Here is a 20,960-nt window from a genome sequence, read left to right as displayed (position 1 = left end):
AAAAAAATATGTATGCGCATTAATGTAAACTGGTATGCTATACTGGAAATTCGCCTGGGAAAGGAAGAATGCGCGTGCTCAGCCCCATTGCACAAAAACACCCTCTCTTGCACAACATAACGAATCCCCAAAATATACCGAAATAGCCCCTCCTTCTAGCAGGCCAATTCGCCCCACTTCCCTATAATAAGAACGATGTGTATGAGATCGCTCTCACACTTACTATACAGCAAATTAGCTTTCGAAAGGAGGAATTATGGTGTTCACCAACTCTAAGACACGACACTAAACTCTAACCTTCCCGTTCGTGTCAACCATTCAACGACTATACGTTGATGAAGCCAGCAGGCAGGCAGCCTGAGGCACGTGACTTTCCAGACACGCCAGAACGTGCACTGCACACTCACGTGATGACGAAGAGGTGGAGCGTTTGTACGGTCCGTTTCTCGAATAGGAATTAGACACTATTCACATTACCCTCTTTTTTCGCCAAGGACGGTCTCTAATCCCAAAACCAGGTGGCCGAGATGACAGTGCTCTCGGCCTACGTGGGGCTCGGGCGCTGTCTGCTCATACCCTATGCAGGTCAGGCGATTTTGGCCGTTGGTGCGGGGTTGCGTATGTATGTTATGAGTAACTGTTGAAGGAGCTTAACATAAGTCTCATCCATCATTTGCGGTGTTTCTTTTTTCTTCAGGGCTATATATGCATGCCAAAAACCTTAATGTTTAGTTGCAGCTGATATTTTTTTTATTTTTGCATTATGATGGATATCGTCATTTGCAGTCGCACAGTAAAGACGAGGCAGCAGAGCCGATTACTTATCGGTAATATTAGTTACCTCCACGTCCCTCCCCCTCGTCCCAGTACTTGCCTGTGAGTTGGATTACCTCGTTTTATTTACCACTTGTCATCCTTACGGCCCTGGCCCTTCCCTTCAGGCCATAGTAGCACTACACCAACAAATGTTAAAAACCTCGGTAGAGCGCCAGACATCCACCGCGGGTAAGTGCTAGAGGGGACAGGTCTGCCGGAAATCCAGAGGGGGTGCCTGGGTTGCATGTACCCCGGTTGCTAAGCAACTAGCATGCTTCAGAGTAGGCCCTAGGGCAATCTGCCTTTATTGAAACATGGGGGAACTGAAATGGCACAGGTTCTCCACTGTGTGTACAGTTTCATAGGTCGCTTTAGACTGCATTGTATGCTAATAATCTTCTCCTGCAAGGTCCCATCAAAAGAGAAGTCGAGAGAGGGTTTCTGAGGAGCAACTGCTGGAAATCCTCAAGCAAGCACTACAGGAGGAAGGCATTGGGAGTAGAAGCAAGCGCAGGCATATCTCCCCTTCCTCCTCCGCTGGGGTGTTGCTAGGTCTGGAAAAGATCCAGGGCTACACTAATTTTGGGACTGCCAGGACTGGGGTCTAGCTAGTCTTTTTTTTGGTTATAACCCCTGAGCTTCTATCCGGGGCTACAACCATAAGACCATCGGGCTACAGCCCCCTCAGCATCCCCCCCCCCCCAGCAACGCCTCTGCTCTTCCGTATCCTCAGAATCATCCTGCAGAGGGCTTCCTTTCCTCACATAGCGAGGACTTAAAGGCCAAATACCTGGACAAGGAATCGCTGGCCAATTGATAATTGTTTGCCTCAAGTCTGTTCTGGGGTCATAATTACACATGATGTATTCCAAAACAGAACAGAGTTGATAATGTTTGGTTTGGAAAGAAAGAAGATGGGTCCTCTTAGCAAAAGTAGGTACCAACCTTAAGTACTCTGGCTGTGTCTTCACTACATCTTGTGGCGATGAAGGCTGAAGTTCCTGCCCCAGAGGAGGACGAGGATCCCACTGACTTTTTGCTCTGCAAACAGGTCGTCCCAAATGCTTAAAACCAAAAAAGTGATTAGTAGAAGGTTTTGAATAAATGTGAACTACTGGCATTGCTGTAGGTAACCTTCAACACCGCTGTTTTTTTTTTTTTTTAAAAGCCCTTCTGCACCATTGCAAAATGGGTTCAGCCATATGCAAAATCAGTCGGGTACTGCCACCAATGGTAGCAGCCCAGCTCGAACTGCCAGTCCAGGTCCCCTATGTACGGAAACGCAAGCAATCCCAGACATGTTTCGGCCTTGTTGGGCCTCCTCAGTGAGTTGCAGCTTGGTTCCCTAAACCTTCCAGCCATCAACTCTTGTTTGCTATAGTCGCCCTGAGTGGGACGGGTATGCCCAGATGTGGGTCCTATGCCTGCTGGGCCTAGAGACTCAAGCTACTCCTCACTGATGAGGCCCAACAAGGCCGAAAACAAGTTTGGGGATGTCTGTGGTCTCGTGCAGAAGGGATGGGACGAAGCAGTTCAGGCTGGACTGCCCCTTTTGGGGTTGGAACAAGCTTGATTTGTAATGGCCTTTACCCTTTTGTAATGGGTTGGCAGGCGAAGAACGATGGTCTGGAGGGTTGCCCAGAGCAATGCCAGAGGTTGGGATTAATTCCAAATCTTCCAGCCATCACCCCTTTTGATTTTCTATGTTCCCAAATGCTTAACTAGAGTGGCCAGCGGAAGGAATGAAGACCAGCCAACAACACGGACGCCACCGGAACGCGTTGGCACACATACCAAAAAAGAAAATGTCAGTGTCACGCAGCGGGAGTGCAAGTGTCTGTAAAGAGGGCGGGGGGTGCAACAGCAACAGTGGGGGAGCACAGCATGCAGAAAAGCACATCGCGCTAAATACTTAAGGAAAGCACCCTTCATCGTCAGCGTGAAGCATAGACGGCCATGCAACAATCGAAAAAAGCACCCCATAAAGTCTGCAAGTCTCCGGCAAGGCTTTGTGACTTGAAATGCACAAAATGGCCAGTTCTGGGGAATCACAAAATGATAATAGACAAACAAGAATAATTTGTTGAGGCAAAGACTGAAAGCTCTAATACTCCAAGGACACAGATGTACAGTTCATGTAGAACTAAATAAAAGTACAAAATGAGAAAAGGGGGTGTGATTTTTTTTTTTTTTTTTTTTTTTTTTTTTTTTTTGCAGTCGAGTCTACTCTATTCTTATTTATCTCCATGCTGATACGGTCGTCCAGGTGCGCCTAGATAGCAAGGTATTTTCATCAAAGCAAGTTGATGTGCGCAGGGGGCTACGGCAGGGGTGTGTACCAGCCATGTTTATTTACATTTCTGACATGGCTATGGCGCTTGAGGCTGCCTGTTTGGCTTCTCCTAGATTGGGTAGTCAGCCCATCCATTGGCTTCCACATGCAGATGACGTTCTATTACTAGATCTTAAACCGAATTGGACATCAAGGAATGCTTCAGGCGCTACAAGTTTATGCTGAAATAGATCACCTAAAAGTGAATAAAGCAAAAACCCATGTTATGAGGGTTTCGACTCAGAATGGGATTCTGTTTGGATAATGAGCCCCTGGAAGTAGCTAATCATTTCATCTAGTTGGGAGTTCCGATTTTTGGAGGGACAAGCAATGGAGCCAACACCAACAGTCTCTGTGCCAAAAGGGACAGTTTTATGCTCCGAATGAGGACAATTCTTCATAAATATGGGAGGTTTTTGCTTGTGCCAATTGTGGAGTATTCTATTGCAAATGTTATACCAAGTATAATTTATGGTATGGAGACCAAGTTGGATCTTGATTGGGGGTTGTTTGATGCCCTCGAAGCTGGTTTGTGCCGCAAGGTGCTGGGGATGCCCCAGGGTTTACCTCGCATTGCTATACGTTATGAACTGGGACATATATTTTCTAAAAGGAGTTTGCTGGAATGCTCTTCTTTTGTTGAAGAAAATAATTCCTTCCCCCAAGACTTGCTTTTTTGTGACCCAAATTCACTACTAGTAAAAAATGAGTGGGAATACTTGGGGGACTTGGGCCCGTAAATTTGAGTTGATTTTTGATTAAATTAATTGTACTTCTGACCAGCTGGAAGTGAACATGCATACTGTATAAAATCGGTTATGGGATATGGGCTGGACAGCTACATGTTTGGGGCTTAAGAAATGTAAGTTGATTGGGGATTTAAAGCTTGAACATGAAACGGGGCATATTGCTTAAATAGCTAGAGAAATTCCCCAACTCCAGAGTTGGAGGGTAATTCATAAGGTTCAGAATAAATGTGTTAAATGCCAGAAAGATATTGTTTTATGAGGAATCGGAAGGATTATCCCCAGCCTACATGCCATTATTGTGACAACTTGGAGGTAAAGGAGACACTCGGCACATAGTTACTGGCTGCCCAGCTATACGTTATACTTGGGCTCAGTACTGGGATGGGAGGCACCATACAGCAATGTATGGTTGGGAACCCAGCACCATTGGCAACGCTGTTTTGAGTGGAGATCAGTTAAACATATAATAAAGGTTTTAAGATTTTTGAAAGATATTGGACTATTTGAAAGTTGAGTTGGGTATATAAAGTTTTAAATTGTGAACAATTAAATGAGTTCTAGCCACACCATGTGAACCTCCCATACTATGGGAATAATGGACAGATCTATTTCAGGAATAATTATGGGAAATAGGAGGGTCAAAACTTTGTGATGGTATGAAAGAAGCAACTCGACTAAATAGTTAGGGGATGGAAATTCATGAGCAAGTAGGAGCAAGACTTCTCCCAAGAAGTATGGGACCGCAATGACAATACCACCGGCCCCAATCTTGCACTTGCTGTCCAGGTGGCTTTTCTATTCTGGCCAGGAACAGGCTCGTGGGCAAGGGAGGAGGGCTGGCTGTGATCTTTCGAAATGACTCAACATACATGATGTATCTCGTGAAGCCCCAGAAGGTTCAGAACTACTTTTGGGTAAATTGCTAGTTAACCTCTGCATTACGTTTACTTTCTCCATTTTGTATAGACATCCAAATAAAATGGCATCCTTCAAGACCCAATTGATCTCCACACTCGGGCCAATGCTTAAACCCTCCTCGAACAGTTTGTTGCTCTGGGACTGTAACCATTGACTTGATGACGGCACAGACTCTTTTGCTGACCCTCTTAATCAAGCACTTGCTGATTTAGGTTTCATTCAGCATATTACAGTCTCTACACACAGAGAAGGTCACACACTGGATTGAGTCTGCCCACATGGCATTACCATTAATATCCTTGACCTATCGCTGTGTCCTTTGTCAGACCATTACCTCATTAAATGTGTTGTGCCAACCCCAGTTTTAAAGTATAACAGTACATTCTACTCATGTTGTGATTACTAAATGTAATGTGTGCAAAGCTACACTTTCTCCTTTGCTTGGTTCCTCTTTCAAATCGCTTGCTACTCTATCCTCATTCCAAGATTTTGAAGAGTATTATTCCCAGACATTACTCTCAGTAATTGATAAGATTGCCCCATTAAGGGATTGCAAAATTATTATCGCTAACCAACAAACCTGGCTTACCCCAGAATGAAGCCAATTGCGATCATAGAATAACGTCTCAAAAACATTATCGGATAATGAGGAAAGTTGAAGAGCTCACATTAAGTCCAAGAAGGAACAATAAGAGTCTTGTAGTACCTCTGCTAGTTCGGATTCCAAAGAACTATTTAAAATACTCGGGGGAATTTAAATCTCCTGAGGTGAAACCACATGATACCATTCGGAAGGATGAGACTTGGTATACATCCATACAGGAGGCTCTTTTGAAAAAGATCCATACACTGCATCAGGCAGTTCCTCAAAAGCTAAGATATATTTCCATTTCCCTAGGAACTAGGGAATCTTCTCTGGACTTTCCATCGTTTGATTCTTTTTACATTTTTTAAAAAAAATTTTTGTTTCCTCCATGGTTTTGAAACAAAGATGACCTATCTGTTATCAAGTATCTTAAACACATGGTCTGCGAAGTGGATCCCTGTCCAGCCATAAAAGAATGTGCCTTCATTTCGGTTGGTCCCATCACCACATTTATTAATTCTTCCTTTAGTTCTGCTACAATTCCTTCATTCATTAAACAGGCCTGGATTGCTGCACTTGTGAAAAAAAGAAATCCGGGGCCCTAAGATGGCCCCTAACTATTGGACCATAACAATGTGAAAGGCACAATCTAGTTGGCCACAGGCAGTCAGGATTCAGGGCTCTGCATGGTACAGAGACCGCCCATCTAGATCTTAAGTTCAGCATGTTACAGATCCTGGATAAGGGTGGATCAGCATCGCCCATGATCCTATTTTTCTTGGTAGCGTTTGATTTGGTTGACTATAAGATACTGACAGGTTGTGTTCTTCAGCCCATTTTTCATCTGGAGCCACAAGTTGGGTTTATTCCTTATTATCTGAGCAAACTACCAGAGTATTTATGGACTCTTCTGCAGCCACTCTTAATGTGGCGATCCTAGGGATCCTGTTTGTCCCCTACTCTTTACAATGGGCTTCATTGCAAGTTTGGCGGTCCGGAATTAAGGGTGCCGGTAACAACGTACCGGCAGCCTTTCCGGACCGTCAAACTAAGAGTCTGCCGGTAGGGGCACAGAAGGACTGACATGCCTTGAGTTCAGGCCCCGACAGGCAGGCTTTTCACGGAAGCACCGGCACCGTTATTAACGGTGCCGGTGCTTCAGGTTTCCCATTCCCATGGAGTCCTACAACCGGGTAATAACTGTTCCGCCACCTATGATACCCCCGGTGGCACGGGGATGTCGGGCGGCAGAAAAAGTGTTATGGGGTCAGCGGTAGCCCACTGTCTACCGGCTGCTTTTACAGCCAGCCCCGTAATGCGGCCCAATGTATTCACTAAACCTCTTTTTGACATCCTGGATGTTCTTGGTCTCTTTTATACCAACTATGCTGATGGCATCCAGTTACTGTTCCATCTGGATTATAAGCAGGATGTCATTAACATTAATAAGATATATAACATAATTCAGAGCTAGGTGGCTTATAACAGACTTCAACTTAATGACTCTAAATCTGAACTCTGGATTATTGGCACACAGCATAGATTCAGCAAGTTGTCTCCAGGGTAAAGTTCAGCATCGCCGGTTATATTAATCCAGTGACAACCAAAGTTAAGGCCCTAGGGGTCCTTCTCGATGCTACTCTGAACTTGAAAGCACAAATCAATCATGTTGTTTCTCTAACGTTGTATTATTTGAAGCTGCTTTGTCATATTCGCCCCTTTCTATCCCAAAGATAACTGTACTCACCTGGCACAAGCTATTGTTGGGGGCGATTGGGGGGGGGATTTATTGTTAGGGCAGCCATTTACATGGTTCTTCTCAGCGTAACATAGCCTAACTTCAGAAGTTACAGAATAGTGCTGTCAGAATTGCCAACTAACTTAAACAGAGAGATCACGTTAGTGAGGCTCGTTCTGCTCTTCATTGGCTTCCAGTGAGGGAGCGTCTTGCCTTTTGGGGTCATTACCATCGCCCACAAGTGTCTGTACGGGAATGTTCCTGTATATTTGAAAGCTAGATTAACTCCTAAACCCAGTTTTCGCACATTGGGATATAGTAATTCCAATCTGCTGGTTAAACCATGTGCTAAATCTTTAAGAGCTGAAAGCTTGGCCTTCGATTCCATAGCTCCTTGTTTCTGGAACAGCTTACCACAGGACCTTAGAGAAATATGCTAACTTTGCCAGTCTTTAAGAAGGCCCTGAAGACTTATGTCTTTACTTAAATCTGGTCTCTGGACTGGTGGGACATTGTTTGGAAATATGACCTGGTATCTCTAAACAGCGTTGAAGATGTTTTATGTTATGTGTATTCTGTTCTTAGGATTTGTTGCTGTCTTTGTCCTTGTGTGCGCCTCGGATGTTAACTACCATGATCTCAGCCAGGTACTTCAAGACTTGTAAACCTATCACCAGCATACCTTTTTAAACTAACTTGATGAAGAATCCAAACATTTAACATAATCTGTGACACCATGAGGGGCATTTAGATACAAGCGCATGCCATTTAGCCTGGCCTTGTACGCAGCAGAGTTCTAAAGGCTCATGCAACAATTGTTTGGACGACTCAAAGGTGTATACATTTTCTAAGATGACATGGAAATAACAGGCATGAACTCTGAGGAGCATGCCAGACTGCTGAAAGTTCTACAAGTAATCAAAGGAAAGCACTAACACGTAAAATATAAAATTGCAAAATTAGGGTTCCTGAACTAGAATATCTAGGCACTATCAGCAACTAAAGACCATAACAGATACCATTGCCAAAAAACAAGGACCAGTTGAGGTGCTTCCTGGGTATCGCAGAATATTATTCAAAGTTTATACACAATTTTGCATACAAGACCCGATAACTGAGAGAACTGATGAAGAAAAATGCCATGGTCAGATGTCTGCCAGAAAGACATAGAATAACATAGGAAATCAACCATACTCCATTATTTGAATTTTAAAACAACTGCGATTAAATATAATCACAGTGGATGTGAGTAATTTAGGAATTGGAGTGCTGAACCAAATCCAAGATTGAAGAGAAGTAGTGGTTGCATTTGCATCAAGGATGCTATGTGACTCACAATTAAATTACTCTACAATTGAGAAGGATATATTAGGAGTCTACATTTCTAAAACACTTGAAGACATTGATATGGGATTTACCAATAATAATGACTGATCATAAACTCTTAATCCACATAATAAGCACCAAAAGTTTGCAAACAACATCTCCAAGAATTTGAAGTTGGATGGTAGAGATTATGCAATATAATAGATGGTTTTTACACCGGCAAAGAAGAATACTGTAGCTGGTTGGTTACCATGGAGGAACACACGAGAGAAGGGAGAGTACATAGACACTGAATTACAATCTGAGGAAAGACTGACTCCATCATAGCTACCATACAACCATGAATCAACAAAGATAAATGGATACAAGCAACTAATTTGGATGAAGAAGCATAATTACTATGGAAAGGCATAAAGAACAGGCGGGGGACTGTAGCACAACAGTTACCTGAATACACACGTGTTCTTCAAGAAATTGTTTAAGACACGGGGGACATCATACAGGGAGATTGTTTGTTTGATTCCGCCTTGTAAGTTAAGACACAGATTGCTTCCGTTGGTATACTAAGGCCACCTAAGGAGGAGCGTTGGAAAAGTTTGCATTAGAAAAAGATATTGTTGGCCAAAAATGTTAGTGATGTCGAAGACCTAGTTATAACTGCCAATCATGCGCAAACAGTGATAAAACAAAAAAGACATGTACAAACCCTTTCCAGCCTGAACAAATACCATTCTGTGAATGGAAAAATTAGACATGAACATTAAAGGCCTGTTTCAGATATTAGAAACACGCAAAATCTATATTCTTGTCTTAATGTAGTACACTTCCAAATAGGTAGAATGGGGAATAATTAGACCATAATAACAAGAAAAGTAATCGTTTTTCTAATACTATATGTGAATGGAGAACGTAGTTCAGAGGAGAACTACAATTCATATCAGAGGAAGTACAAGCATTGCTGAGAGATCATGGAATTGGACATATACGCACGTCGTTATAACATGTGCTGTCAAACCGATTAGTAGAAATAATTAATCGTTTTTGTTAAGGACACCATTCAACTGGTGATAGCCAACTCCTTTCCATGGAGACACACAATTGAAGGAAACATTGAATGCGTACAGGCTCACACTGTATTTGACCACTAATGTGGAACCTTTTGTAATGATGAGAGGACGATCACTGTGCCATTGGTTAAACCCACTATGGATATGTTGGAAAAGAAGAGAGAAAATTTACATGGTTGATGTGATGTGAAGAGTGAAACAAAATACAAAGAATATTATGACTTACCAACATTAAGTACCACAGCTAGGTTTTCACTACATCAATGTCCTGATTCAGGTGGCTCAGTACCTGGGGTTCCCAGATTCTGGCCCTTCAGTACCTGTATCCGGAACCATCAGGGGCCCCCTCAGCTTAAACACACTGTGCGAGTCGGTCTTAGAAATAAGGGGGAAATCTTCAGGGAGTGGAAAGAGCAGTCCCCAGTTTTTTGGCCGAACCTTACCCACTAAAGCAGGAGGTGAAAACAATGCTAAAGGAGATCCTCCCTAGCTTGGCGGGGAGGTCTTCAATGGCACCAGAGAAAGCATTCAAGCACCCCCAGATAAGGTGGTGAACGGAATACCTAGAAAAGCCTATGGGGGAATTCACCTAGTTCTACTGTTTGCCACCTATTCTTCCTACACTCGAGAGACAGCCGAGGGTTAGGAAAGATTTCTTTTATGTGCAATTTACCCTCCATTTATGGACCCCTACAAACTTTTAGCTTTTGTTTGGCTATCCGATCCTGACTTTTACCATTGGAGCCCCCCCTTAAACTGTACTTCATTCGGATTCTGCTCACTTGTTATGGGGAAACTGACACATCCTTCAGACTATCAGTACTGGGAAACTATGTTTCCCTTAGTCTTTGATTATGTTGCTCCATGTGCAGGGGGCCCTTTTTAGTTTTATGGCCCTAGACACCCTCAAAGAATTTTTTGGTGATTGTACGAGTGTACCTGGGATGAACTGGGGGCAGCAGTTCGTTTTTATAATGTTTGACTTTGTTTTACTGAATCTCACTGCATTTACCGTGTTTGGTTCAAGACTGTGGCCAGGTCCGAAAACGGGCGCGCCACAAATCCTTTGTTCTGTCCCATGGCCATTTTGTCCCTTGCCTTCACCCAGGTCGAGTAACCTGGGTTTTCCTTATTTGGGCATGCAGCCTCCGGCGAAAACTAATCTCTTTCGCAGGCTTCTGCAGGTCACGTGTGTGTGCGCCTAGGAAGCAGGGTTGGACGGCCTGTTCCCGATTCACACCACTGGTGCCAGGATGTCTGGAGTGCCTGAATGACTGGGACCACTGTGGACCGTGATTGATCCATGACTGGGATGCCTGCAAGAGAGCAGATCTTCGATTGGACTGATTTTGGTATGAAGCTAATCTTGGATAAGACAAGGGGTTCTGCATCCATTCCAGGTCGATCACCAGAGTTCTCACTGAACAACAGAAGGAGCCAACTTTCCTGTACAAAGAAACAGACTTGTGAAACCGCCGGAGATGCGTTGGAAGGTATTGGCACCCTTCACCCTCTGCTGTCCCGTCGGACCCCTGGCTTCTTCGATCCAGTAGGCCTGCCAAGGTGATTCGCCAGTTTGGACTAGTGGGAACTACTCTCGGTGCCCCATGCTTGCCCACCGAACAAGCCCCTTAGGAAGTGTTCCTAGGCTATCCAGTGAACTGTTCAAATCTACCACAAGGTATCCCACACAATCACTGCCGCCTCGAGTGGAAACCCGAGATTTGGGATATTGCTTGCTTGTGGGCTCGTGCATTCTCCCGCCAAATTCTGCAGGCCTAGCTCCTCTAGGTCCCGAAATAGGATAGTGCGTAATGCTGCCCACATCTGTGATTCCCGCGTTACTATCTGTTGGTGACGGTCGCTGTAGATCCTTACTGTTCTGCTCTCGTGTGCCCTGGAGGTTGCTGCTCCCGAATCTTCTTCATACCTCCTTTGGAAGCTGAGAAAAAGCAACTGTATGGTCACAACAATCATTCTCCCCGCAGCTGCTGAGAGCGGGAGCGCTGCAAAACTGCAGGACTCGAACCTACTAGCGACCTTGACGTTATTCTCGCCTTTTGAACACTGCTTTGCTGCCAAGGGCAGGGCCTACTCGAATAGTGCAAACCAGTTCTTCATCACCTTGAGCCCCTTCCTGACTTGCTACAGCCCTCCCACGAAGACCCACCTTTTTGCTTCACCTGCACAAACGTGCATTTTCACACACAACTGTAATGTGGATCACAAGGCTCCACTCTTCTTAGGGCTGAACTCGAAAGTTAGGGAACAACTCTGAAGAATTGCTTAATGCTATTAATGTGTTAACTCAACCCTCTCTTTACCGGTTGTTGCTGTGATTTTCCACTGTATTGCATTAGGAAACTTGGTGTAGATATTTTTCATATACACTTGTCTAGGAGTAATTTGTGGTTCATTGCTGTATGTGCTCATTGTGGGCTTTTGTTCACTCTCACCCATCCTGAGACTTAGTCTTGACCGCCTGCCAAGCTACCTAGATTGGTCTGGCTTGTCGAAAAGGTTCCCCTGTTTCACTAAACCGTGGGTGGCCTCCTAAACGTCTGCCCACCAGGTTACAGTTTAGAAATGTAGAGAAACAGAGTGTGGATGAGGCGCACATTCTAGTTCCCAGTGTTGAATACCTGCTGCATTTCAAGCTGCTGTTCTCCTCCAAGCGCTTTCATGTCTCTAACAATCTTCAGGGAGGCTGTCTTTTCAGGTGTTGCAAATTAGTCTCAATTGGTCTCAAGGAATTCTGGTAGCTGTAGTCTGTTTTAGGTAACCAGGAACCAACTCCCCTCTGAAAGCACAATTTATTTCCTGGTGCGGGGTAGTGGGAAAACCAATGATGTGGCTCTCCTGGGTAGGGCATGGTGACCCTGGTGCCGGTGCCTCTAAAGCCTGGGACTTATGAACCAATATGTAGAGAAACGGAGGGTGGGTGAGACGCGCACTCTAGTTCGCAGTGTTGAATACCTGCTGCACTTCAAGCTGCTGTTCTCCTCCAAGCGCTTTCATGTCTCTAACAATCTTCAGGGAGGCTGTCTTTTCAGGTGTTACAAATTATTCTCAATTGGTCTCAAGGAATTCTGGTAGCTGTATGTCTGTTTTAGGTAAGCAGGAACCAACCCCCCTCCAAAAGCACATTGTTTTCCTGGTGGGGGAGGGGGAAAAACCAATGACGTGGCTCTCCTGGGTAGGGCATGGTGACCCCGGTGCCGCTGCCTCTAACTGCTGCCTCTAAAGCCGGGGACTTCTGAACCAATATGCAGAGAAACAGAGGGTGGGTGAGGCGTGCACTCTAGTTTCGGGGTCACCATCCCCTACCCAGGAGAGCCACATCATTGGTTTTCCACCCCCCCACCCCACCCCACAACCAGGAAAAAAGTGTGCTTTTGGAGGGGAGTTGGTTCCTGTTACCTAAAACAGATTACAGGTACCAGAATTCATTGAGACCAATTGAGATTAATTTGTAACACCTGAAAAGACGGCCTCCCTGAAGATGGTTAGAGACATGAAAGCGCTTGGAGGAGAACAGCAACTTGAACTTGGACATGGTACTAGGGTACCATGCCTGTGCAGCCTGTATCGGGACGGAGCGCCCTTCTCCTCTACCTCGCTTGCTCATGGGGCAAATCAGCCGCATAGTGTCTGCTGACTGTGTAACTCTGTGCAATTTTTGAACATTGATGCATTCCTGAATATATTGTGTTGTTTGTCCATAAAGACATTTATGGACAATGTTAAATGTTCTAAAGCAGATTCTAGCTTTTACTGGCAAACAATGTAACTCTGTTCTGTGAATTGAGATGGGTTCATATCTGGGGATGTTTTTTATATTTCGTACTGCATCATTTTGTAAGAGTTGCAACTTTTCCACACATCCCTTATTTGCAACAACCAAAAGGGCATTCCAATAGTCAATCCTTGGCATTATGATGGCGCGAACTAAGGTCGTGCAATTTATTTCCGAGACATAAGGTATGACCAATCTCAGCAGACGTAGGTGATATTGGGTTTTGTTGACCAAACTGTTCACGTGTGCACCCCTGTTCATTGAGGACTCTAAGGTTACCCCAAGAATTTTAACCTTGGCCGCTGTTTTGATAAAGTGATTTTCAATATTAAAACCAGTGTATTGCCTGTTAAGCTTAGCACGAGCTTGGGAGGATCCAAAGATAAAAAACTTTTATTTCCTTTTAGGCACATACCATTAGATGTCATCCAGCTTTGTATTGTGCTATATATAAGCGATATTCTCTCTGCATCTTTTTTATAATCTCCACTTAATAATCTGATAAGATGTGGGTAGATGCACACGCATTGGGGGACCCCACACTCTAATGATTCCAATCCAAAGTAAGCATTTCCCCAGACCACTCTTGACTGCCTCTCGCTCAAGAATGAGCTGATCCAACGTCTACATTTTAGTGCTGGGTTCACGCACTGCGTTTCATATGTAATAAAAGTTTCACTCTTAAAGCAGACTCGCTGAGAGGCCCAGGCTTTTCAAATCCAGATCTTTTTCTCTTTCTATTCTGCCGTGTAGTGAAGTGGCAGAAACGAGATCACTTTCCGCCTGTTCTTGTATAGGACATTTAAGGAGAGGTGCCATGGGCTAGCTCTTCCGTTTTCCAGAGATGAGGACAAAATCAGTAAGTGGCTCTGTTCTATCCAAGAAGCTCCCGTTCCCGCCTGCTCATCTTGCGCTGCAGTGACAAAATGCCCTTAAGCTCCCGACTGCTATCCTTAGATCTATTTAATCCTGTGCATTGTAGTAACTAAAGCCGTTTTATTTGGCAATGCCTACACCTCGTGCTATTCCTTTTTGCGCAACCTTTCGTCTGTCTTGGACCGTGCAGCTTTATGGAACTGAAGCATGACTCTGCAACAGGAGTGGGAATTACGCTTTGGAACTACAGCTGAGGAACCAGGAGATAGTACATAGTGTACAGCAAATCTAACGTGTGCGTAACATACAAACTCTTAACGTTTTGTCCATCATATATTATCCAACATGCTTTAAATGTCTCTGGGGTGTGTCTTTTATTCTCTTTTATACACATTCCCAAACGTACACCGTTAATATTCAGTAGCTATGTTTGTATGGCACCACATGCCTGGGGAGTCAAAAAGTAGCTCCTGGTAGCTCTTAGTTTAAGAATATGCTTGGCTATAACCAGCAGCTTCATAGCTCCCAGCAATTTCGAACCCTGCTGAAATACTTCATATTTCGTATTCGTGACACAAAATATTTGAACAGTAACATTTTTTTAAAATCTGCAACCCAGGCCTACATTGGACCCCTACTGCTGGACTAGAACTCCGAACACCCAATTCCGAATCCGGGCATTTATTTAGTGTGCCACTTGCTTCTTGCGTTTGCAATGGCTCTTAGGCCACGTTGTAACTGTGAGGTCCGCATTTGCACACACTAAGGAAGATTACGGCACAAAAAAACTCCTTCCACTACAAGTGCAGGTGGCAGCCAGTGAGCCACATTCATCATTCCTCCCCAAGCGATCAGCAAGATTTATTTCTTATAGAACCACATGTCTTCCTTGATCTGTAAACTCTGACAAAAAACATGTACGCAAGTAAATCCTGGTAAGCAGCCTTTTCAACATAAACTCGAAACACTTGTGCGCCTTACAGGATGTTTGAATTTTACCCAAATGATCACAATAAATGTCAGTCTCGTAGATTGCATGCATACCTCCAATGACCATCAGCAATCTTCACCCCAAGCATCATGGAATAAAGCAGTTCCAACACAAGTTCAGAACACTTATCTTTGATAACCGTAAGAACCATCTACACCTGAAACAATGCATACGTTTAAAAACAACTTTATCCTTTTGTTCTGGAAGCGCTCACCTGGCTGCAGGGGAATTTGCTTAGTCCTTTTCTCTGTTTGGATGGATGCTGCAGCCAAATTCCTGTCACAATTCTACTGTCGCCGCAATGTGGTTGGGTTTGCGGAATTCTGTACATGTAGACTGGAGAATTCAGGTTCCTGCAGCTGCTTTTTATTTCCTATGCGTGCTTCCGCAGGAAGCTGGTCGCATAGACTCTCCCTTCCCCACACACATTCTACATCTCACTTTCTACCATCACACACCCTACCCCCACTCTTTACCCCACCACTCTCTACTCCTATCCCCAAACCTTAACCCTATTCCACCCCCACTCACCCACCACTTTCTTTTGCCACCCACCCTACCCCACTATTTCTACCACTCCCCACCCCCTCTCTCTACCCCCACCCATCCGCCATACCCCCTCTATCTGCACCCACCCTACCTCTTCCATTGCCAACCCATCCTATACCATCTCTCTACTCAACCTTACCACCTCACTCTTACCCCCACCACCCACCCTACCTCATCCTAATTTCTTTTACCCCCTTTCCCTAGCCCCTCTTCCTTCCTTTCACACTCTGACTTCATTTCTTACCCCCTTACTCTTACCCTTTCTCGCTCATATTTCCTCTTGCTCATCGATGGCACCCTAAATCAATGGATTCCCCTTCTCGTTCTATTGTACACCTGCACCCCTTATCACATCCTCCTTTCAAAATGTGCACTCTCTCTTTGCACCTAGGGTCCTATAAATACAAAATGCAAAGAACAGCATTAAACTCCAAAACTATTGGCATTGCCAATGCTTGTTTATTTTTAATGAAAACTTTTTTCCCAAACCTTCCAAAGTTAGACATTTCCTTTTTCACCTTTTTACTGTCATTTATAGTGTGAGGATTGGAATAGAATGTTTTGACACAAGACAGTTTTGTTTGCATACAGTTTTGTTTGCATACCTATCATTTAGTTTTTGATTTAGGTAGGGAAATTCCTCTCAACGCAGGGTCAGAGAGGCCTTTCCCTACCACCTTTCTTTGATTAAATGTCTTTTTACTAGGAACATGGCAGACCTATGTAAGACTTTAATTTCTGACTCCTACTAGGGAGGCCTTCCTTCCAGCCACTAAAGCCTGAAAGGTCACCAACAGGCTGTCTGTTTTTATTTCCTGGAGTACTTGGTCCACCACACATTTTCCAGGACTGTATGCCTCATGTCAGTGCAGTGCCATACTTCTAGATCTGAAGACTTGGGATACTAAAAGAAAGCAGGGATAATCACATCTTGTGATCTTTAAAATGCCAGTATGATCCTTGGGACAAACTGAGTATTGCCCCTTAGAATTTTTGACTATGGTTGTAGAGGAGAAAAATGGGGATCTAGAAATCAAGATCCCAATTTCCCCCAGCCTACGTGCTGATGTCATAGCAATTTAAAAAAGCCATCTTTAGAGAAAAGACAAAACATTGAAAACTGCAGTTTTAATGGGTTCAAAGGAAGCCACCTGGATAATAAACACCAGTGGGAGCCACTTGGATAATAACAGCAGTGGGAGGTCCCAAGGAGGAGGCCCCCTGTGAGATGGGGCCTGGAAGAATGTATCTACTAACATTTCCCCTTCTCTAACTTGTCCTTCTGTCAATTTGTAGTGCCTTAATTGAAGCCCATCGTGTCATTATGGAAGAAACAGCCAATCCTTTATGGGACCCGTCCTAAACGAATTATAATATTGTTGCTATCCCACATTGTAAAGTGAGCAATCCTGTCTGCTGCACCCCTACAGAAAATGTACCCATTACCTGTTGTATGCCTGAGTTGTGGCCTGTCTGTAAGAATGAAGGATTATCTCGACAAACTGGTTTGACAACCCTAATTCTAGTAACTTCCTGATGGATCATTGTGTTTCGTGAGCTGTCGTCCGGTCAGTCCTGCAGAGTACCGGGCAACTTTGGTACCTTCACACGACCTGCGTCGCCTGTAACTCTAACAATATGGGAAACCAAACACTCCTTTCCAGTATGGTACAACCAAAATCTCTGTGGCTCTGCTCTCTTTGATTTTCCTGTCACTCTGAGAATCAAAGAAAAGGGAGGCACTGCATAGACCAATGCCTAATGGCATCCCAATGACATTGCATCTACGCCCATGTCTTGCTTGCTGGAAACACTTAGCAAAAATCGTCCACTTTTGACCAAACCTCTGACATATCTGCCAAACAGGCTATCTCCTATGAGCTTGGCAATGCCTTGTTCAACCTGCCTGCCTCCATGTTTTCCACCCCTCAAATGTGAGCTGCCTCCACAGACCTCCTTTGACCTCTGAGTTATGACCTCCAAAGCCCTCAATCTTGCCCTGGCTATTTGTTTATGCCATAGTGTAGTCTGTCTTCACCAGGGCAGCTTACCCTTTCGCTTCCTGATGAAAAACCTCCAGGGCTTCGCCAATCGATGCCTGCTCCCTCCAATTTGAGGACTGGCCTATTTATTCCTGGCCCCATCTCTCCTGCCAAGTCTTTTATCCATGACATCTGTACCAACACTGATCTTTAAATCAGTATCCAAACCAACTCCATTACTCAGATTTTTCATGTTCAAGCACCAACCCAGATCTCCCCCAACCGCAGACACACGGGGGTCCAAGCCTTGTATACAACAGTTTCGACTCAAAAGCATTGGAAATTCTTTTTTCTAATGCTCGTTTTTTTTTTTGTTGGGGTGGGGGGGCTCTCCCAAACCCCCGTTTTTTTTTGGTGGAAAACCCACTATTTTTACTGTGCGAAACCCCAAAAAAACCATACATTAAATACATTCGAAATTTTATCGGTGTTTTTTTTTTCGAAATTATTGTATTTGGAAACTATTTTTTCGAAACTTTGACGGGACACCACACACAAGAGGCTGTGTTCCCTTGTCCCACTGCCAGTTCCCTTGAAGATGACCAGTCTTTAGCCACGTTCCTGAGGAACACTGGCTCTCTTTATACACCTGCAACCCCTTGGCAGGTTGCAGATGTGGATTCTCAGTTGGGCCTGCCTGACCATAATTAAAGGGACATGTCTGACCCTCGCAGTATTTAGTGTTCATCACCCTTAGTCGCCTATTACTCATCCCAGTACTGTCAGATATCAAATGTGGGGAGATGATGGGAGGACCCTTTTCCGGTCTCTGGGTCTCCTTCCCCAAGTTCCAAGTCACATAATTCAAACAACCTTGAAGTGAAAAGTTCCTTGTCAGAACTCGGGGTTCCCTTCCCCAAGCTCCAAGTGCCACACTTAAAAAAAAAACACAAAATATGTATGTCTTCCACAGTTTAGTTAAATGTTGTTTTCAAATACACAGTTGGGATACATTTGTAGCTTTCACACACGTTGAAAATGTCACTGTAAATCACGCTTCAGTATCCTTTTTGTTTGCTTGTTCCTTTCAAATCATATTATATTTTCAGCATACTGTGGTTGATTTAAAATTATATTCATTGTAGTACTTCAATGTATGATGGCTTGCATGGATTTAAACTTTCTCTCCTCCTTTTGGCTTTCATCTGGTTAGTAGCAAAGTTTTATTCCATTCGGTATTCAATAATTAAATCTTTAGCTTAGGGTTAATTTTCCCTTCATCTAATGGTTCAATACATCTTGTTGCACCTTAAGTGAATAGTTCAATGTTCAGAGACCTTCGAAAACATGTTTCTTGCCACACGCGACCATTCGGGTGCAAAATATTCCCCTTTGTTTAATAGTTGACAAATATAAATGTTAGTTTCACTTTAATTGGTTAGTGCAGCGTTTGGAGACTTTTGAAAACGTGTTCCTTGCCACACGCGACCACACCGATACAAGGTATTTCAGTAAATGCTCAAGTTCACACACACGCACCAGGTTTCTCAATTACCACAAACTCACTGGTCACTTTGAATGTTGGTACTGCAGCGTGGATCACACAGCCTTCTTCCTTTAGTGTCGGGGCTCCAGTTCCTGCCCCTCAGACACTTCTGGGGTGATCCTCCACCACAGGGGAGCAAGCACGTTTAATAGAAAGGAAAGTGGTAGCTTTCCAGCACGGCTCCCTTCATCTTTCCCAGTCTGCTCCAGGGAGTCCCCACTCCCACGCCATGTTGGAGGGTCCTCTGCTGCATGCACCGTCCTGGTCCTTCTGTCGTTCCCCTCTCTCTTTTGCCACTGGGTTGGGCTCCATATATACACCTGCAGTCCATTAACAGGCTGAAGGTGTGCATGATTATTCAGCCCTGCCTGACCACAAATAAAGGGACATGCCTGAACTTCACTACTCTTAGCAGGCATCTTCCTCGTCCCAGTACTAGAGTGGTAAAAGAGCATAGCCTTCATTGCTCTTAGTTGCCGCTTCTTCATCCTAGTACGGTCACGTGTCAGTGGTGGAGAAATTAGTGGAGCTGACTTATAATAGCCCATAAAGGTTGGATAAGGGTTAGGTTGGTTGGCACTAGGAAAAGGAGGATGCAATGTCTCACCCAAGGGCACCCCTGTCCCCAAGGACCCTTCACCCAGGTGATCCTCCTTTGCTTCTCCAACCCCAGGGTCAGGATCCAAAAGCAGTGGCCTTTCCCTGGCCCCATGAGGCGAAGAGTATCCAGAGGGGGCGGGGGGGCAGGAGCAAGGATACCCTCGGGTTTCTCACAGTTCTCATGGGTTGCCTTCACTGTTTTCCCTGTTGGGTGACAGTCTTCCGCTGGCTGTCCCTTAAACCACTGTAATCTACTTCTGTGTTTGTTTGTTCTCAGGGCTGTCTTCACTGTTATTTTTACTCCTGGTCGGTGGGCTCTGCAGAAAAGTGCAAACTGGAAGTAAAGCTGTGAACCCCTCCTAAGGGTTTTCCCACCTGGAATATAAAACTAAGAATGAGACACTATCGTAGAATAACATAGTCACATAGATACATTTATTAACATCAAACAAAGCACTTGAGCGGAGAGAGGCGACAACATATGCTTCGCTAATGCTCTCTGACTTACAATTGTCTGTTTCTTAAATGCAGTTTTCTCGGCTGCATTAGCATGGAACGTAAATAGCACAGGGTCCTTGGAAGATAAATCACTGCCAGGGTGAACATAAAGTTTGGTGAGTAATTGTAGTGGAGAACAAACAAAGACACACAGGGGGAGACTCAGCATGTTTCCCTTCCTATCCTTAGCCTGAGAGCAGTGCCAGTAATTTGACACACACAGATTGCTTTGAGATTTTGCTGTTTGTTGACCACGGGCACAACTGTTGTGTGACGTTTTAGCAGAGAACTGGTGTTCATTTAATGTATGTTTCCACAAGCCCCCCTTTAAACATCAGTTCTACTATATGTGGTATTTTATAAGTGCAAGCTCTGATTACAGTTTGGGAAGAGAAAGGAGATTCAGTACAAATATCAAAGGCCATCATTTCTTATATTGCTACATCTTGCTTTGTCGATGCATTACTAACCGATACAGATGAAACAGGAGGTTTGAGCAACCTGGCAAATGTCTGGCAGAAAACAGGAAGACAATGTAGAAGAAAACGAGCCCCTAAGAAAAATAAGAGGACCATCATTAGGAAGGCACC

At 44.3% G+C, this 20,960-nt stretch overlaps 1 protein-coding gene across 1 annotated transcript in view; it reads left to right on the top strand.

The window, feature by feature from the left end:
* Positions 1 to 432: 432 nt before the first annotated feature.
* MRPL16 (mitochondrial ribosomal protein L16) overlaps positions 433 to 20,960 on the top strand; it is a 106,083-nt gene continuing 85,555 nt past the window's right edge. Inside the window, exon 1 of the mRNA XM_069628897.1 lies at positions 433 to 585. Coding sequence (XP_069484998.1) covers positions 528 to 585 — 58 coding nt within the window. The 5' untranslated portion in view covers positions 433 to 527. The remainder of the gene's footprint in view (positions 586 to 20,960) is intronic.

This window comes from Ambystoma mexicanum, chromosome 12 (genome assembly GCF_040938575.1).
Source record: "Ambystoma mexicanum isolate Mex_15411 chromosome 12, UKY_AmexF1_1, whole genome shotgun sequence".
Taxonomy (NCBI): domain Eukaryota; kingdom Metazoa; phylum Chordata; class Amphibia; order Caudata; family Ambystomatidae; genus Ambystoma; species Ambystoma mexicanum.
This window is presented reverse-complemented; position numbering and strand designations above follow the sequence as displayed.